The sequence below is a fragment of the Monodon monoceros genome, unplaced genomic scaffold, assembly GCF_005190385.1.
Source record: "Monodon monoceros isolate NGI ecotype Baffin Bay Population unplaced genomic scaffold, NGI_Narwhal_1 Super_Scaffold_8, whole genome shotgun sequence".
NCBI lineage: Eukaryota > Metazoa > Chordata > Mammalia > Artiodactyla > Monodontidae > Monodon > Monodon monoceros.
The window spans coordinates 72,623,882-72,642,979 of NW_021703785.1; the positions used below are offsets into that span (position 1 = coordinate 72,623,882).

The 19,098-nt window shown below is 42.3% G+C and overlaps 1 protein-coding gene across 2 annotated transcripts in view; it reads right to left on the reverse strand.

Moving 5' to 3' along the window:
- TNFRSF19 (TNF receptor superfamily member 19) overlaps positions 1 to 19,098 on the reverse strand; it is an 87,049-nt gene that overhangs the window by 10,082 nt on the left and 57,869 nt on the right. For both annotated transcript variants that reach the window (XM_029210410.1, XM_029210409.1), the window contains exons 6-7: positions 1,375 to 1,539; positions 770 to 895 (exon numbers count right to left, since the gene is read on the reverse strand). In XM_029210410.1, coding sequence (XP_029066243.1) covers positions 770 to 895; positions 1,375 to 1,539 — 291 coding nt within the window. The remainder of the gene's footprint in view (positions 1 to 769; positions 896 to 1,374; positions 1,540 to 19,098) is intronic.

Here is a 19,098-nt window from a genome sequence, read left to right on the forward strand (position 1 = left end):
ATTTTGGTAATTCTCACGATATTTCGAATTTTTCATTATTATTATATTTGTTCTGCTGATCTGTGATCAGGGATCTCTGATGTTACTACTGTACTCGCTGAAGGCTCAGATGACGGTTAGCATTTTTCAGCAATAAAGTATTTTTAAATTAAGGTGTATACATTATTTTTTTAGACATAATGCTGTTGCACACTTAACAGACTTCGGTACAGTGTAAACATAACCGCTATATGCACTGGGAAAGTCCAAAATATCACGTGACTCGCTTTATTGCAATATTCACTTTATTGCAGTGGTCTGGAACCGAACCCACAGTATCTCCGGGGTCTGCCTGGACTTCCCTAAACTTTCACTTCTGTCAGTAACCCCAGAGGCAATTATGGTTTGTGGAAAACCCTGCAATAGGTCTCCCTCCTCCCTCTTCTTTAAGATATCCCAAAACACACTAAGACACTTACATGCAGGTTCAGGTGGAATCCACCAGACAAGAAAGGAGATGGATCCCCTGCTCTACAAAAGGCTCATATTATTTTAAATCAATTCACCCCCAAATAAAGGCAAACTTGCTTAAAAAGTTACTGAGAAATTCTAGAATTTTAATGAGATGCTTCTTTTCTGTTAAATACTTAAGAGACACAAAACACCCAAAACATCAGGGGATGGGGGAGAACGACTGAACTAGATTAGCTTTAACTGGAAAACTGAGTGGGAGCAGTTCTTTGCAGCTTCAGGGCCTGCATTCCTAGTGGCCCCCAAGCGCTGAACTTACCGCAGGTCTGGGCCGAGTCCCGGTGGCACTGACAACAGGCGTGGGGCGCAGGGCCGCTGAGCCGAGGTCTGTCGAAACAGGACAGTTCAGAGCCGTTGTACTGCAGGTCCTGTGCCCTCAGGGACCCTGCGGAGGCCGAGAACTCGGTCAGCAAGACAGCTTCCCCAGGAGGAGCCCACAAACATCCCAGTGCAACCAGAACTACCCCGGCTTTTGCAGTTATAAAGGAAAGGAGAGCTGTTGTTCACATCTAAAAATACTTCTTACACGGAAGCAAAGATATGAAACAATCAGTCAAGACAGCTCGAGATGTAAGGTACTTGCGTTGCCAGAACTCAGACGAGCTGTGTTTCTGCCGAGGGGCAGGGGTACCCCTGCCTCCTCAGGTCCCCGGGAAGTGATGCTGCCCAGTGGCCGCGCCCTCAGCCCTTTTGGCAGGAGGCCTCTTGGGGAGCAGGCCCCTGGGACGCCTGTTTCCACGTGCTCTCTCTGTCCCTTTGGCTGCAACCTGATTCTCCTCTTAGGTTCTCGTCGAACACCCGGATGGCAGTGATGACCAACACCCTCACCAAGATGCTAAGACACAGAAAGGGCTCAGAACTCACAGCTGGGTTTCTTCTCCATAAACTGCCGCTTACAGTATATGACGCAGAGGATGAGCAGGGCCAGCAGGACGGTGGCCAGGGCGCTGCAGATCACGGCAGCCAGGGCCGTGTCCCGCGGGCTGGAGGCCGTGGACGGGATCCTCACCAGGTTGACCTTGCTGGTACCTGAAAACCACGGGGATGGAATCAGCACATCTCGACCACCCAAGGGACTCAGGTGCTCACACTGAACTCGGGGTCCCCTGCAGCAGTGGCCTTCATGCAACATCAATGAGACCAGGGGGAGGTGTTCTAGAGGGCTCAGACTCTCCCTCCGCCCGGGAGATCGCTTGAATACCGCACCTCTCCCTGCGACTCTCCTCTGTTCCCCTGACACCAACCACGAGCAGCCCCGACACGTGTGCTGTCGGGCCCGTTGGACCAGAACCATCTGCGAGTCGTGAATCTGTCATCTTGTTCTTCCTCCCTAGCACTTGGCAGTGTGGGCCGCAGAGCAAGCACTCGATATGCGCGCTTTAATTGGAATTAGACCTTCTACAGTTTTAAGCAGGCTGAACTAAAGTATGCTTTGGGGGTCCACTTTAGGGGAAAACCAGGACTTGGATCATTCATAACCTCACAGCAGGCCCCCAGTTTCTGAGACAGTGAACATTTTTTAACGCCTTAGCTGTTAAATTACTGAACAACACCTAAGTTTTGGAGAAAAAACCCGAACACTGTTGTGATCTCAGATGGACAGCACTTCTCAGTTTGGACGAAGCACATCTTGAGGGCCGATTGCCCCTGTGGCTCACGGTGATGGTAATGGACTTGGCAGCCCTAGAGGTGACAGGCTGATGTCTGCATCTGTGCTGCACACGGCACAAAAGGCCACCTGGTACTTTCTCCCCACCCATGAGTGCACAGGCCCCACCCCCATCCCAACCCCTGAAGCCTGGTTTCCACTGTACGACCCCTGCGGCTAGAGCCAGAGAGAAACTTCAGGGTTGATATTATTGAATCATAAAAATACGACCGCAGGAGCGATTGTTTTGGAATGTTGAATCTTGGTGTATCTACACTCAGTGATTCTGGGCCACCCTCATACACGTTTCTTATTGCCACTGGGAAAGGCACATAAACCATATACCTTGGACCGGGATGAATAAGAATCTTAATCCAATCATACATTTTGAAGGATATCATGTTTTAATATTCATAAACAAATAGCGCTTCTAGCTATGTAGACATAGTGTCATAATCAAATCGCACACGTTAGATGTTCATCACACAGCAAGTTAAATAGATTACACCTCTGACCTGATAGAGATGAAATCTAAACCTGAAACAGCCTCTGTCAGTGGACAAATTCACAAGAGGACGTATGAACACAAGCACAGCTGTGCAAACACTGGTAAGTAAATACACGAATAGGAATTTATATCGAATGCAAGTAAAATCGTGGGCTACGCTTGGGAAACATTAAGTATTACCTATTGCGACCAAATGGTGAAGTTGATTTATGTTTGTGAGAAAGTGGTTTAGTTCAGAGTGAGATCAGGCCCCTTAGCTGAAACTTTCCGCCAAATAACCAAGCTCTAGTCAATACCAGGCTTTAGCAGAACTGTTATCAAAATGAGACTGAATACATTATTTGAGTCGAAGATAAAGTTCCTAACTACGATGTAAGGATTAAGTTAAACTCATTGATCAATGGAGTATTAGATATTCAGAAAAACCCTACGAGGAACCAGGAATTCAGGTTAAAGTAGAACAAGATTAGAGTCTTCTGGGTTCTTATTGTTTAAAACCTTTCTAAAATGGATTAGTCAACTTCCTTGCCTTCACAGAAAAGGAACTGTTTCTAACATAAATCAGCTGAAATGCCCTCAAATGGGTATCATAGTTTTCATTTGGTGGTTTGTGACTCAGGGCTTATTTTCCCCAAGCCAATCAGAAAAGTCTTGGTAACACGTATCTTTCCAAGGAAGCGCACGAATACTGTGATATCAGTGCTACTGAGTTGTCGTAATAACATCCATTTTAAACATAATTACACCAAATAAGCTACTTCTCTATGCATTTCCCAGGCAGGAGCATCTGAAGACGAACAAGAAAATATAGACATTTCACCTCTCAGTTTTTGACACCTATATACGAAAAGGCATCTTGTTAATGCAAACACCCCTCCCAAGAGTCCCCATGGGAAGCACGCTCCGAAAGCCACATTCTTTATTCTTGTTTATGTGGGCAAGTTTATGACAACCCTGACAGCAAACACCATCTTTTTTTTTTTTTTTTTTTAATGGGAAATGGGTTCATCATTCTCAAGTTTGTCACATCAGCAATGCAGACATAACTACAGAAGCTGTGAGAGACTGGGCCGAATATCACTAGTTTTAGAACCACCCCCAGAAACTCATTCACATCAGTTCCTGATAAAAGCCTATTTTCTTATCATTCTTTTGACTTGAGCAGTAAAAACAGAGGGGAGGGAGCGGTACCAGCTGTATGAAATGGCTTCTACCCTACTAAGTTCTGGCTCAGAAAAGGACTTATTGACTACAAACCAAAACAGATTGCTTCTCTGACCTGTCATTGCTGCCATGATACTAAGATTCAAGATTCTTTCCACCCACGGCTCTAACTCAATTCCCTGGCCAAGCACCTCGATGCCTACAAGGCATCTCACCCTCACCTTGCTAGGATCCTGAGGGTACTTCCAAGGAACCAGGAATAGGACTACCCGTACTCTCTGGAAAGTTCTAACTTTTCTGGAACACAAAGGCACATCTTACCCTCACCAATTATCAGATTCCTCCCTGATCTCAGCACTACCCTTTGGCAAGTTACTTCAGAGTGAGAGCTGTTTCTTCGCTTAAATTTTACGTTACAGGACACACTGTACGTGGGTTCTGTTTCACACTGAACATTTCAGTGGGCTCGGCTCAACTGGACGATGATGTATGAGTGTCTGTAGTGACTAAGACGTCTCAGTCCTACAAGGCTAAGTGCGGGTCTGAACAGATGAGAGCACGGGGCCATTTGCGAGGCCTGGCAAGTGTTCTATAAGGCCTGCCCCCCCCTTTGGAGTGGGACAAGGTGAGTGAATCCGAGTAGCTGAGACGCCCTCCTTGCACCTCAGCCTCTAGAGAGCTTCGGAACGTGGCTGGGGAGACGTGTGTGTTGGGGGGATTTGTTGCCGGGCTCCGACTGCTTTCGGGAAAGTCCGAGGAAGAGCTCAGGCCGGAGTGGACCTTTCCTCCACCTGACGCTGACATGCACCTCCGGTGACCCCACCCTCCTGACGACGGGGTGAAGTCCGTTGACCACCCTCTATTTATAGAGGAGAAAACCCAGACTTTGAGGGACTTGCTCAAGGTCACACAGCAACATGCAGGCAGCTTGAGAACCGGAACCTGGCCTTCAGATCCTTTCTGGTGGACCACCCTGTCCAGGGATGCAGGTAAAACATCTGTCAGGTAACGACGAGCGGAATGTGGCTCATCTCTGTGGGGAGAAGCTGGCCGGGCCCCAGAGAGACCACGGGCCTCCTGATCACAGACCTGTCCACGTGTCCAGGTGTGCAGGTGTCCAGGTGTGCATGGAAGCTGGTTCCACTTGAGGGCCTCTGGCCCAGCGTGGATCTCAGTGTTGCATGATGAGCTGGGCAGAGGGGAAACTCTACGGAGGGGCTTGAGTCTGGAATGGATTCGAGGGCGAGATGGCAGGAGGGGCAGCGCCCAGACACCCTCCACTAGTAACTGCAGCTCTGCTTCCTCTCGAGCCTCCTGCTTGTTCAACCTCACGCCTGAGTAGGCTGTGTTTAAAAACCTGCTGAACAAAAGCTCCCTCTTCCCAGAGCCCACTCTCCACAGAGGGTGCTAAACAGGGAGGACGGAACTGGTTGGCACCATCCATCTGGCCCCTCCCTGAACCTCAGCCTCCCCAGGGACGATTACACAGGGGCTCATATGTGGCACCGAGATCCACTGCGAGGGGCCATGAGAACTTCTCTCAGGGCGGAACGAGCTTCCATGCACACCTGCACACCCGGACAGGTCTGCGGTCAGGAGCCCGTGACCTCCCTGTGGACTGGCCGGCCTCTCCCCATGGAGATGAGAGTGGTCTTTACAGTAAAGAACAGGATTACGTCAGACGCTGCATGTCACTTCTCTGAACTTTACATTCCCAGTCCAAGCTGCTTTCCCAACTCCAGAGTCACAAACCCAACGGCCAGCTGGACGTCTCCACGTGGATGGGGAAGCACCTAAGCCCAGCATATCCAAAAACGAGCTCTCCACCACCCCGACCCACCCTCTTCCCAGCACCCGCCCTGCGCCCCATGAATCCCTCCTCCCTGCCATGGCCTCGGCCTGCAGCACCCTCCCCGGGCTGCGAGCATCACCCCTCCACTGCTGTAGCTCTTTCCTCAAGTGTCACCTACTCAGTGAGGCTTCCCTGCCGAACTCCTTAAAACTGTCACCTCTCTCCAATGCCCCCCGGCTTTCCTTTCCTCCCCAGCACTTGCCACCATCTGACGTTTCATATATTTAACTTGGGTGCTTCCTTGTCATTCTCCCCTGTGGTGGGAGCAGTACAGCCCACTCGGCTTCCCCAAACCCACCCCCCTGCCTTGTGTTGAAGCTGGTCCAGCAAGAGGCTACATTTCCCAGCCTCCTTTGTAGCCAAGTGTGATACGTCCAAATCAGAGTCGAGGGGGCCCGGGAGGATGAGCAGAAGGGATGGGGTGGCATCTGTGTCACCTCCACTTTAGGGACAAATTACTCCAGAGTCCCCTTCACTGGGGCTGGAGCTGCATGTAGCAGCAGCCCAGTCTGGATCCTATGGGTGAGGAGGACCGATGAGGAAGCTACCCAAAGGCTGGCAAAGCAGCAGGGGCCAGACGCTGGGCCTCTGAAGGACACCTGCAGCACAGCTGCTCCACCAGCTGCACCACGTGCACGGTTACAGAACAGAGGGGACCCGATGTCTTACAGAGGCTGCACTACTGGGGGGCTTCCTTGTTGCAGGTGCTAAGCCTTGAGCACAACCAATTAAATCCCTCCCTGAAATACAGGCTCCACAAGGGCAGAGATGTCATAGGTTTTGTTCACCACTGTACTGATGATACTTACAAGAGTTCTGGGCACACAGCTGGTGCCCAATAAATATAAACGATGAAACGAATGCATGTCTGTGAAAGAAACTGGAAAACCCTAAGCATTCCCCAAAGTTTGTTAAGTGGCAAACTGTCCAGTCACTGAGATGAGATTATACCCACAATGTGTTTGTCCCTTATCCCTCCACCTCTGGCTGGTGACAGTACAGGTGCAAACAGCTGGGGGAAAATAACAGTTTTGTCTGCAGGCACTTACTTTACGTTATGTTAATTTGACTCTGGGAGAAAAAGCAAGGGCTGCTCAGATTTATCAATACAAGCCTTGAAGGTCATTGGCTATAACCTCAGAATGAGAATGAAACAAAAATTTAGCCCTCTCTATTCAATCTGAATCAGCAGCCCATGGGCTCGTCAAAAAGGGATCTTACTTAAGTTATTATCCGCCAAGTGTAATCTTAGTTAAAAATCCACACTTAGCAACAACTGATTTATAGTGAATTACCAAAGAAGCCAGAAAAGGAGAGGACCTTCAGGGCATCAATCACATCTTCCAACAAAAGCTGCTTTGGTGTCAATTTCAGAAACTGACTGTTAGGCAAATTGGATCCAGGGAACGATTAAATCGCATTCCTATCATTTTACCAAATTAGGCATCTTTATCTTACATTTTTACCCACACCTTCCCCCTAAAACCACTCAGAGGGATGGAGAAAATTACATGAACATTTAGAGATCTGCTAACAACAGAAGCCCATGAATTTTTTTTGTAGAAAGTCATCCAAATTATCATCAACATTGTCACAGGCACCCCACACCAAACACCTACAGAGGGCCGGCCTCTTACTACCCACTTTTGGAATGTCATAATAATCCTTCACAGCACGGGTTTTACAGATGAAGACGTCTGTTCAAATCTATAAACAGTTTTTCATTTAAACCACCACTGGGTATTCATATTCTGGAAAGCAAACCAAACTACAGGGTTCCTTGGTTCGTACTGCGTTTGGCTGGCTTGTTTGATTTCAACGTGAGTATATTTTTAAAAATTGATTTCTTTCCTCATTTTTTTCAACCAAATTTACTGTAATATAAAGTATTCAACAATTTGAATACAAGATAAATTATTTTTAAAAAATGAAGACATCTGTACAAATCTATAAACAGTTTTTCATTTAAACAACCATCGGGTGCTTGAATCTAGATTTAGGCCCGATTTGTCCGTCTGCTCTTTTAAAAAAATTAAGCTATGCTCCTTCCAATATTCCAACAATATTGCTTAGAGCAAAAAATATACTATGGTGTGAAGGACTGCTAGTTCAAATTTTGTACAGACCAGTAAATTCTATTTAATTAGCTAACATATACAACTTGACCTAACTTAAACACAGAGCTTCACAAATTCAACCTCTCTTGCCCCAAGATTAAACAGGCTCTTGCATGCTATTGCAGTGAAAAAGAACATATGGCTCTTTAAATTTATTTTTTAAATGTTCTTTGTAAGGTCTATATGGTAGAACTAGATGAGTGTCAGATAAGTAGAGTAGGGAGGAACCCGTTGTAAATGAACTAATTATGCTTTCTGTCTGGGCTTCCATGTTTAAGATCTCACTAATGCCTTGTGTTTCCATCAGAGGGTTCACATAAGAAAATAATACAGCAGGTGTCACACTATGTGACAGATCACTTTGGCAACTCCAACAGAATTGGAAATGTGAGCCTTTTCACTTGTCGATGACCATGCTTTGGCACATGCAACTCAATTAACAATTCGTTCAGGAAGATAAACTTACAATTTAGACGTTTGCTAATAATTTTCAGTAATATATTTTATCTTTGACTTTTATATTTCTTTCAAGTAAAGTACAAATCAATCCATCGCTTTCTGTGCTCTTTCACAACCACTACCAATCAAAAAACCCCATGTTGAATAACTGTTCAACAAATTTAAAACCTGATGAATCTATTTCTAGCTATGTTCTTTCATTAAAAAAATATATTAATAAACAGCATTTTGCAATCTTAACTGAGGCAAGGATATAGTCCTGGAGTGTAAGGTTTATCTTGTTAATCTAAACTGGTTAAACAAAAATATCTATGGTAACACTCAATGTATGAATTCCAGATGTACTAAAGAAGTCTGCCAATAAACAAAATAGTTGGATTTTTTTTCCCTCTTCTAATTTATTTGTTTATTGAGGTATAGTTGATGTACAGAATTACATAAATTTCAGGTGTAACAATGTAGTGATTCACAATTTTTTAAGGTTGTATTCCATTTATAGTTATAATAAAATATAGGCTATATTCCCTGTGTGGCACATTATATCCGTGTGTCTTATTTATTTTATACATAGATCCTCTTCTAATTTAGATGAGGGTATTGATATGCAATTATGATTTACATTTGTTTTTTCACCTCCTCCCCTTTCTCTTGCCCTGCCTGCCCCTAGTCACAAGGGACACACACATTAAAAGAAAGCTTCTATTCTTTTTTTTTTTTTTTTTGGCATTTGAAGTATCCTTGGTTTTATTTAAAATAGTAATAATGATGACGATAATGATGATGAAGGAGGGGCAAGAAGACATGATTACATTTTATTTGACATGCTAGAAGAGCACTGTTCCTTTTTCTTTCCAAGTGGAATTTGTTGATTATGGATAACAAAGGAACATGTAAAGAAATAATATCAGTAATTTATTTCTGAGAAATGAAGATAGAGAGTATCAAAAGTGTCCCTGAGTATTTTCTTCTGATTTTTTATAGACCTAATAAAACTATTTCTTACTTTGCTAAATGCAAAGTATAAAGAATATAAGTAAATATAAAGTATGGTTCTTAGCCTCAGGCAAGTTATAATCCAGCTGGGAGGAACAAACTGTGTAATTCTTATTCATGGAGATATCCTTACCTAAATGTGCCCGGGTTGTTTTTTTTGGCCAGCCATGGAGATAAAAGTTTGTTACTGAGGACGCTGGAGTACACTGTAGAGGAGGCTTGAATCCTCAGTGATGTCAAATACGAAATGGAGTATCTAAACTGAGGGTGGGCAAACTTTTCCTGGGAAGGTTTGCAACCACTCAACTCTGCTATTGCAGGGAAAAGGAGCCATAGACAATATGTACATGAATGGCTAGGACTGTATTCCCATAGAAAGAGCAGTAGTTTACTGATCCCTGCTCTACATCCTCTGCACTGCCTACCACCAGATTCCATTTATCTGTTGAGATAAACCCTTTGGAGTTCAAGCCACCAGCATATTCCTCTGAAATAAACAATAAATAAAACAGTCGGATTTTTAAAATCCATTTTATATCAAGTACTCTGACACTGGATGCGATGTAATGTAAAAGAGTGAGTCTTCAGCATTTTACTTATCTTTCATTTTAAACCTTGGTCTTTGAACTATGTGGTTTGTTTTTCAATAACCGATAAAAAAACATTATTTGAAAATGAGATTTTTTTCTGTTTGCACAGAAAAAAAAAAAAAATATATATATATATTTTTTTTTTTGCAATACGCGGGCCTCTCACTGTTGTGGCCTCTCCCGTTGCGGAGCACAGGCCCCGGACGTGCAGGCTCAGCGGCCATGGCTCACGGGCCCAGCCGCTCGGCGGCATGTGGGATCCTCCCTGACCGGGGCACGAACCCGTGTCCCCTGCATCGGCAGGCGGACTCTCAACCACTGTGCCACCAGGGAAGCCCGTATTTTTTAAACTGAATTGATTTTTTTTATTGTGGTGAAATATACGTAACATAAAATTTACATTTAGTGACACTGAGTACATTCACAACATTGTGACCCATCACCACTAAAGTGATGGTTGTCCTCCTGCTTTTCGCCCGTGTCCTGGTAAACACTAACCTGCTTTCTGTCTCTATGAACTTGCCTACTCTGGATATTTCATATAAATGGAATCATAAAGTATCATGTGACCTTCTGTGTCTGGCTTCTTTCACTTCGTGGAAGGTCTTCGAGTTTCACCTACGTTACAGCGTGCATCAGAACTTCATCCCTTTTTATGACTGAATAACATGCCACTGTGTGGATGGACCACATTTCGTTCATTCATTCATCAGATGGTGGATATCTGAGTTGTCTCCACCCTTTGGCTACTATGAATAACGTTGCTATGAACATTTACGTCCAATCTTTTCCCATGTATGTTTAAACTTTTCACGAAGATACACAGCAATGGTTCCACACGCTATCAAAAGGTACGTTATTGTTATTTCACTAAGGAATTAAGTTAATCAGTCACTCACCTATTTAATGTTACTACACTAAAGCATTAAGTTAATTAGTAAGTCAGGAAATAAAAACAATTCCTGGGCAAACCAAGAGAAGAGTGGAAGGAGACAGCGTCAGAGAACTGGTCAGGATCAGTGCATGTAGGGATCTGTAAACCATAGTGAGGAGTTTGAATTCTATTCTAAGAGTGATAGGAAGTACTCAACAATCGCAGAACATTTATAGCAGCAAATGTCTACATTTAAAAAGATCTAAAATCAATAACCTAATGTTTAACTTTGTGACATTAGAAAAATAAGACCAAACTAAACCAAAAGCTAGCAGATGGAATGAAATAATAAAGCTCAGAGCAGAGACAAACAGAGAAAAACAACAGAAGCGATAAAACCAAAAGTTAGTTCTTTGAAAAGATCAACAAAATTGATGAAACTTAGATTGACAGGAAAAAACGGGAGAAGACTCAAATAACTAAAATCAGAAATGAAAGAGCAGACATTGCTATGGACTTAACAGAAATAAAAAGGGTTATAAGAGAATATTATGAACAACAATACACCAACAAATTGGATAAACTAGGTAAAATAGAAAAATTCTTAGAAATACACAAGCCAACAAAACGGACACAGAAGAGATAGAAAACCAAAATAGAGAGACTATTATCTCATATTCCATCTCATGACAAAGAGATGGAATCAGTAATCGAAAACCTTCTGACAAAGAAGAGCCCAGAACCAGATGCCTTCACTGGTGAATTCTACCAAATATTTAAAGAAAAATCAACACCGTTCCTTCTCAAACTCTTCCAAAAAATGAAGAGGAAAGAAGAGTTCCTAACTCATTCTGTGAGGCCAACACTACCCTGATACCAAAGCCAGATAAAGGCACTATAAGGAAAGAGAACTACAGATGAAGATCCCTTACAGATATAGATGAAAAACCCTCAACAAAAATAGTAGCAACTCAAAGTCAGTGCATATTAAAGGATTATACACCATGACCAAGTGGGATCTATCCCATGAAGGCAATGATGATTAATCATAAAAAAAAATCAATCAATGTAATACACAATAAAAAAATGAAAGAGAAAAAAACCACATGATCATCTCATTTATGCTAAAAAAGTACTTGACAAAACCCTAACCCTTTCACGATAAAAACACTCAATATATCAGCAAGAGTCCTTGCCTGCGTCTGCCCCGAGCCGGCCGTTCTCCGTACACCCAGCACCCAGCACCCAGAGAGACATGCCCTGTGCCCACAGAGCAGATGTGGGCAAAGCGGTGGTGGCCAGGCTCAGACTGGGCTGCTCCGATCCAAGCAGATTTGTTCAAATCCAACAACTCTTGTAATACTTTCAGGTCCTCCTCTCAGAACACCACAGCTGCCCCAAATCCAGCGAGTGCCACCACGAGGCAAGTGGCAGTGCTCTGCAGTCCACAGCCGGTCTCCTGGGGATCTCCTCCTCCCTTCCATATCTCTGCTGTTAAGAGACTCAGGCCTGGAAACATCTCCACTCCCCCATCTTCTAAACCCAAGCCAAATGGCATCCAGACATCCAGTATGGCAAGGATGAAGCAGGTCTTCATCGAATCTGCTAGTTCCACACCTTATTTTATTGACACGGAAATGTCGAGGATCCCAAATTTGACTGCTTTGAAGAGCATGATGAATGCCAATATTAAATTTGCTGGAGTTTTATGTACAAGATGAAGACAGACAACATTTAAAATTACTTAAGATATGATTCCTTTAAATGTGGCTTAAGAAATATGGACACTTAAAACTCTACCTTGAAATAAGAATAGATTCTGTCTTACCTAGAGATAAAGGATGGGATGTGGAACAGAGATTCAGTTATCATTTGGTTCATTAAATCTGTAAGGCCATAAGACAAGTAATATAAAAAGCTTCCAGGATTCTACTTATATGCACATTGGAAGGAACTTCCAGGTGTTACTGCAAATCTTCAAGGTACTGTTTCAGCAGTGCTAATTTAATGCTGATACACTCTGGACAAAGTTTTACACTGTTAAGCTCTCACTGCTCTCTTGGGGACTGAACTCTTTCCTCTGAGGCTTTGGATTTGACATTGCATTTGATGGTTTATGTGCCAGGGCAATGATGGTTTGGAATCTACCCCAAATACAAGCATAATGAGTAAATTTTGCTCATATACTTCTCACCTATTCCTGGTCCACAAGAGCACTAGATTCATTTGAGTAAACTGATTCCAAAGAGGGTGCACTGACCTAACCCTAACTCTAACTCACACGTGTATGGTCAACTGATTTTTAACAAGGGTGCCAAGACCATGCTCTTTAATAAACGGTGCTGGGAAAACTGGATATCCATGTGCAAAAGGATGAAGTTGGATACTATCTCATACCATATTAAAAAAATTAACTCAAAAAATGGATCAAAGATCTAAGTTTAAGAACTAAAGCTATAGAATTCTTAGAATAAAACATAGGGTAAAATCTTCATGACCTTGGATTTGGTATTTGGTTCCTTAAATACCAAAGCATAGCATAATAAAAAAATAATAATAATGGGAAGGGATTGGAGAGTTTTAAACGTGGAGGGTGACATGCTCTCACACTTTAGAAAGATAACCACCTGCTGGATGCTGAGGTGAAGAGAGAAGGACAACAGGTGAGGGGTGCGCAGTGGTCTAGATGATGATGATGGTGGCTTGGGTTAAGACTGTAACCACGGAGATGTTGCCAGATGGTTACGTTTGAGAAATATTTGTTGTAAGAGCAACTGGATGTACTAGTTGTGAGTCATGTGCAAGGAAAGATGGAACCAACAATGATATGAGGTTTTGGAGTGAACCCAGAAAAACTATGGTGCCATTTACTAATCAGGATGGCAGAAGCTTGAAGGACACTGCATTTGGTGGGGGTCGGGAAGGAAGGGAATTCTGTTTTGGAAATGTGAAGTTTCAGATACCTGTTACCTGTCTACCCGGAGCTGCTGAGCTGGCAGCTGGATATCCCAACAAAGCATAAAAGAGATTGTAATTGGAGACACAGATTTGAAACTCTGTGTATAGATAATGTCAAAAGCCAGAGGACTGTAAAATCACCTACATGCGTAGCGTAGATAAAGAAGAGAACCTAGGACAGAACTCAGGTACGCTGTGAAATTAGGAAATCTGATAGAAGAGGAGGAGCTAGCCTCTGAGATAAGAAGAAGAGAAGCCTGAAAAAGAATTCATTTCAAGAAAGAAGTGGTAAACGAAGGTTAATGGGATGAATTCTTCCAATTCTCAAATAACTAAGCAACATCAGGATTTATTTGGGGGACTGGTTACAGAAAGCAAATTTCAACAATTCCAGAGGAAAGTTAAAACAGATCTGTGATTTTTTGCCCTCTGACTCCAGACTATACTACAAAAGCTACAGTCATCAAAACAGTATGGTATTGGCACAAAAACAGGTACATGGATCAGTGGAACAGCATGGCCCAGAAATAACCCCATGCACCTATGTTCAATTAATCTACAACAAAGGAGGCAAGAATATACAGTGGAGAAAGACAGTCTCTCCAATAAGTGGTGCTTGGAAAACCACATGCAAAAGAATGAAATTAGAACATTTTCTCACACTGTATACAAAAATAAACTCAAAATGGATTAAAGACCTAAATGAAAAGACCATAAAACTTCTGGAAGAAAATACAAGCAGTACTCTCTTTGACACTGGCATTAGCAATAGTTTTTGAGATCTGTCTCCTCTGACAAGGGAAACAAAAGCAAAATGAAACAATTGGAACCTAATCAAACTAAAAAGCTTTTGTACATCAAAAGAAACCATCAACGAAACAAACAAACAAAAAACCTACTGAATGGGAGAAGATATTTGCAAATGATATGACTGATAAGGGGTTAATATCCAACATATATAAAGGACTCATACAACTGAATATCAAAAAAACCCAAACAACCTGATTAAAAAATGGGCAGAGGACCTGAACAGGCATTTTTCCAAAGAAGACAACAGATGGCCAACAGACACATGAAATGCTCAACATCACTAACCATCAGGGAAATGCAAACCAAAACCACAGTGAGATATCACTTCCCACCTGTCAGAATGGCTATCATCAAAAAGACAAGAAATAACAAGTGTTGGTGAGAATGTGGAGAAAAGGGGACCCTCCTGCACTGTTTGTGGGAATGTAAATTGGTGCAGCCACTATGGAAAACAATAAAATGGAGGTTCCTAAAAAATTACAAATAGAACTACCATATTTTTAAAAAATTACTGACCTTGCCCATTGCAGCTGCCTACAAATTTATTGTTGAATGAATCTCTGAATTAAAATGAAACTAAAGTGTGATTTCAAAATACGATATCACCAAGTAAAAGAAGAGGAGCAAAGCTCAGTGGGAGTTTGTAACAAATAGTAATCACAACTCAAGCAAGATTTCATTACTCATTAAGCAAGATTATTTACATTAAGAAAGTATCATTTTTCAAAGGAATGATAGAAGGATTATACTAGGATTTGCATCTTTTTTTAAAAGGAATCATTCTGACCTTACTTTTGAAGCTTCACCCAAATCATTCAACTTGACGTTTCTGTTTACCAGAATCTGAGCCTAGTAAACATTGGCTAGACCATCTTCTAACATCTGTATTTGGGGCAGTCAGTTGCGTGCAAGTGAAACCAAAAGTTCATCGTGTCACACCAGTTTTCAAACATGCTCTGAGTGCTGAGTTCCCAAGTTAGTGCCCTAAACTGTTTTTATTGATTTTCCTTTTTGAACTGAGAGCATATCAAAAACAGTGCAGCTAGGCAAGCATTTTTCCTTTGTTGAGCAATGTTTTAACATTTGTTTATAAATACAGAACTTCTGAGCTCGTTTCCTTCTTTTAAGTTCCCTTGCAGGCACTGCCCTAATTACGAGTCCTTTCATGACTTAAATGCAAGTGAATCAAGGCAGAACCCCAAGGTGGCCTCAAGCTTGCTTTCTTCTAACACTAATACAGATGAGTCACAAATATGGTATTATCATGAGCAGAACCCACCTCTGGGAAGTAAACTCTTGTATCTTTATTTCCCACTTGGCCAAGTTGGGCTAACCACTGAGGATAAATAAAGCGACATGTAAAAGCTGAAAGGCTACAGAACCAAAGAAACCCAGGGTACCCTGTGATGGCACGGTTGGGCGCCCTGGTTGTGGGATTATGGGATGGCGGCTCCTCAGGTTCCTGAGAGCAGGAGACCCTGAGACCCCCGTGGAGGACCTCTGAGCCCTCTCTCCATCTGCCATTCTGCCTTGATCAATTTCTGTTTCCCTCTGGGCTGCCTGCCCATCGCTGCCTTATTGCTATTCTCAGCTTGTTACCATGTTTGTTGGGAGGAAACTATAAAGAAAATGTGAAGTGTCCTGCTGGAAGCTGGAGGGAGCGGGAGGGTGGTGGATATAATTCTATGCATTCTTAAATATAAAGCATTTAGAAGTGTCCTTCACATTTATGTCTATTCTCATAATCTTTATATACAGAGTCTTTCCTTTAGATTATTAATAAACATTACTCTCTATTACAAGACATTTAAAAAGATATGATTATAGTCAATATTCCAAAATGGTTCCAATTATTCCATGATTTTCTTTTGAATTGAAGAAGGAAAGTCCGAATCTTGCAATGAAAACACTAGTGATATGAATCAAAGCTCCGTTTTGTATTCTGGAAAGCTTTCATCAAAACATTTTTCTGAATTTCTTACCCTAGAAGAGGTGTGTGATTAAAAGAAGAGGTGTGTTATTTAAAGAAACTTCTTTAAATAACACGCTTCTCAGTTCTTATCTGCAACTTTATCTCTGCTCTTAGAAAATCCTTTTTTTTTGTTGTTCTTACTTTTTAAAATATTTAAATTTTAACGGAGCACTGTTGATTTACAATGTTGTGTTAGTTTCAGGTACACAGCAAAGTGATTCAGTTATACATATGCATATATTCATTCTTTTTTAGATTCTTTTCTCATATAGGTTATCACAGAATATTGGGTAAGTTCCCTGTGCTATACAGTCATCCCTTGTAGAAAATCTTAACTAAAGTCAGTGGAGAAATGAGGTAACTGATGGTTAATAGTTTGGAACTGACAGAACACTATCACTAATCAAAGGGTTACAGATGAGAAGAACGCAGTGTCAGGATTTTGATTATGTAGAGCAACTGCATGTAATTAGGCCTACTGATGTAGAAGCAGAAAATAGTAGCAGTGACCATGCAGATAAGTTAATACACATAATAACAGACAACTAGCAGATTCTAGTGGACATCAGCTCATATAAGTGGAGCTCATGCAAGTTGTGCTCACATGAACCTGATTCTACTGAGTGAGAATTAAAATAGCAAACACACGGCTCTTTCTCCCAGAGCTGCCGTGTAGGTGGATGCTGCTGGAACTAGAAGCACTGCTGGTTGATGAATTCACTTTGCTGCTGAAGGTCCAGAGCTCAACTTTTAAAAAGGATTGGACAGAAGCCTCCCTCCACTGGTCCAAGTGTGGTACATGGACATCTGCGGGCCTTTATCCTTTTTTCCTCCTCTCTTTTCCTGGCTTTAACATTTACTGTAAAATGCTGCACATACTCTTTTATTTTTTTCTTTTTAACATCTTTATTGGAGTATAATTGCTTTACAGTGTTGGGTTAGTTTCTGCCGTATAACAAAATGAATCAGCTATACACATACATATATCCCCATATCCCCTCCCTCTTGCGTCTCCCTCCCACCCTCCCTATCCCACCCCTCTAGGTGGACACAAAGCACCGAGCTGATCTCCCTGTGCTATGCGGCTGCTTCCCACTAGCTATCTAGCTCACGTTTGGTAGTGTGTATATGTCCATGCCACTCTCTCACTTCGACCCAGCTTACCCTTCCCCCTCCCCGTGTCCTCAAGTCCATTCTCTACGTCTGTGTCTTTATTCCTTTCCTGCCCCTAGGTTCTTCAGAACCATTTTTTTTTTTTTTTTTTTTTTAGATTCCACATCTATGTGTTAGCATACGGTGTTTGTTTTTCTCTCTCTGGCTTACTTCACTCCGTACGACAGTCTCTAGGTCCATCCACCTCACTGCAAATAACTCAATTTGGTTTCTTTTTATGGCTGAGAAATATTCCATTGTATATATGGCTGCACATACTCTTGGTTAAGAGCTGGCTCTGCCATTTACTAGCTGTGTTACCACCAGCAAATGACAACCCCAGTTTCCTTATTGGTAAAATCAGGAAATAACAGTATCTACCTCATAGGATTTTTGTGAGACCTGAACGATGTGATGCACATGGAGGGTTAGCATGGTGCCTCCCACAGAGAACCTTCTATGTTAGCCATGCTTCCTCCTGTTATTACTTGGAGCCAGGCATTATATTCTAACTGTTAATATGTCAGAATCTGGAGTGTCTTTTAAACCAATTGAACCACCTACATAGTGGGCAGGTCGCTGAATACACTGATGGGACGGCCTGGGTCCTTGTTACATGGCCCTAGAGGGCAGGAAAATTCAGAAGGGAAATTCACAATGAAGACAAATCAACATGACTCTCCCCAGAAGTTTAGACGCATTTCTTACAAAAGAAACAGCTATCACTACTTCTATCTAAGTACCTCAAAGGGTCCCACCATATGATCTCCCAATGGTAACAGAAGCAATGTTATATAAAAATAAGCGACCACGAGCAAAATAACTCAACCTCATGGAATACTGTGAATGAAATGGTAAAGCTATTACTAAGAAAAGCCTTTGGGAAAAAGAACTTTAGGCAAATCAGAAAAATATTAATGGTCAGGCACAGAGATAGTTCAGAGAATACAGAGCAGGGGTACACCTGCCAAGACTCTGAAGCAACCCTCTGGTCCCTCTCTAGAGGCATGTGGCACACAAGCTATAGGACCTGCCCTCACTGCTTCTTAAATACACTGGCGGAGCGTTCTGTGTGGATGAGACACAAGGTGAGAGTCTCAACTGAGTATAATGTTTGTCCAAGATCGCCAAGCCTCTCTCAAAGCCTTGTATTAAGCACTGTTGGTACAGGATTTGGAGAGAATAAACTAAAACAATATGCTTCTTTCTATTCCAGCTCTTTGAGCACTAAGACCACAGTTTGGACTTATTACCGCCATATAGATAGATAAACAGAAACAGACTTTAAGCATAAACAATGATACATATTTAAATTCAATGCATAAAAAAGGGGCATTGCAGGAAGAGGGATTAATACAAATGACTGCCTGAAATCTGTATGTTGTCATGTATGTATCTGCCTGGTTCTATTGCCAATATTTAGATGGTCTGGCCTCACTGTGAAATTACAGCAGAAAAAAAGGCCAGTTCCATGGATGTGTGACAACTGTT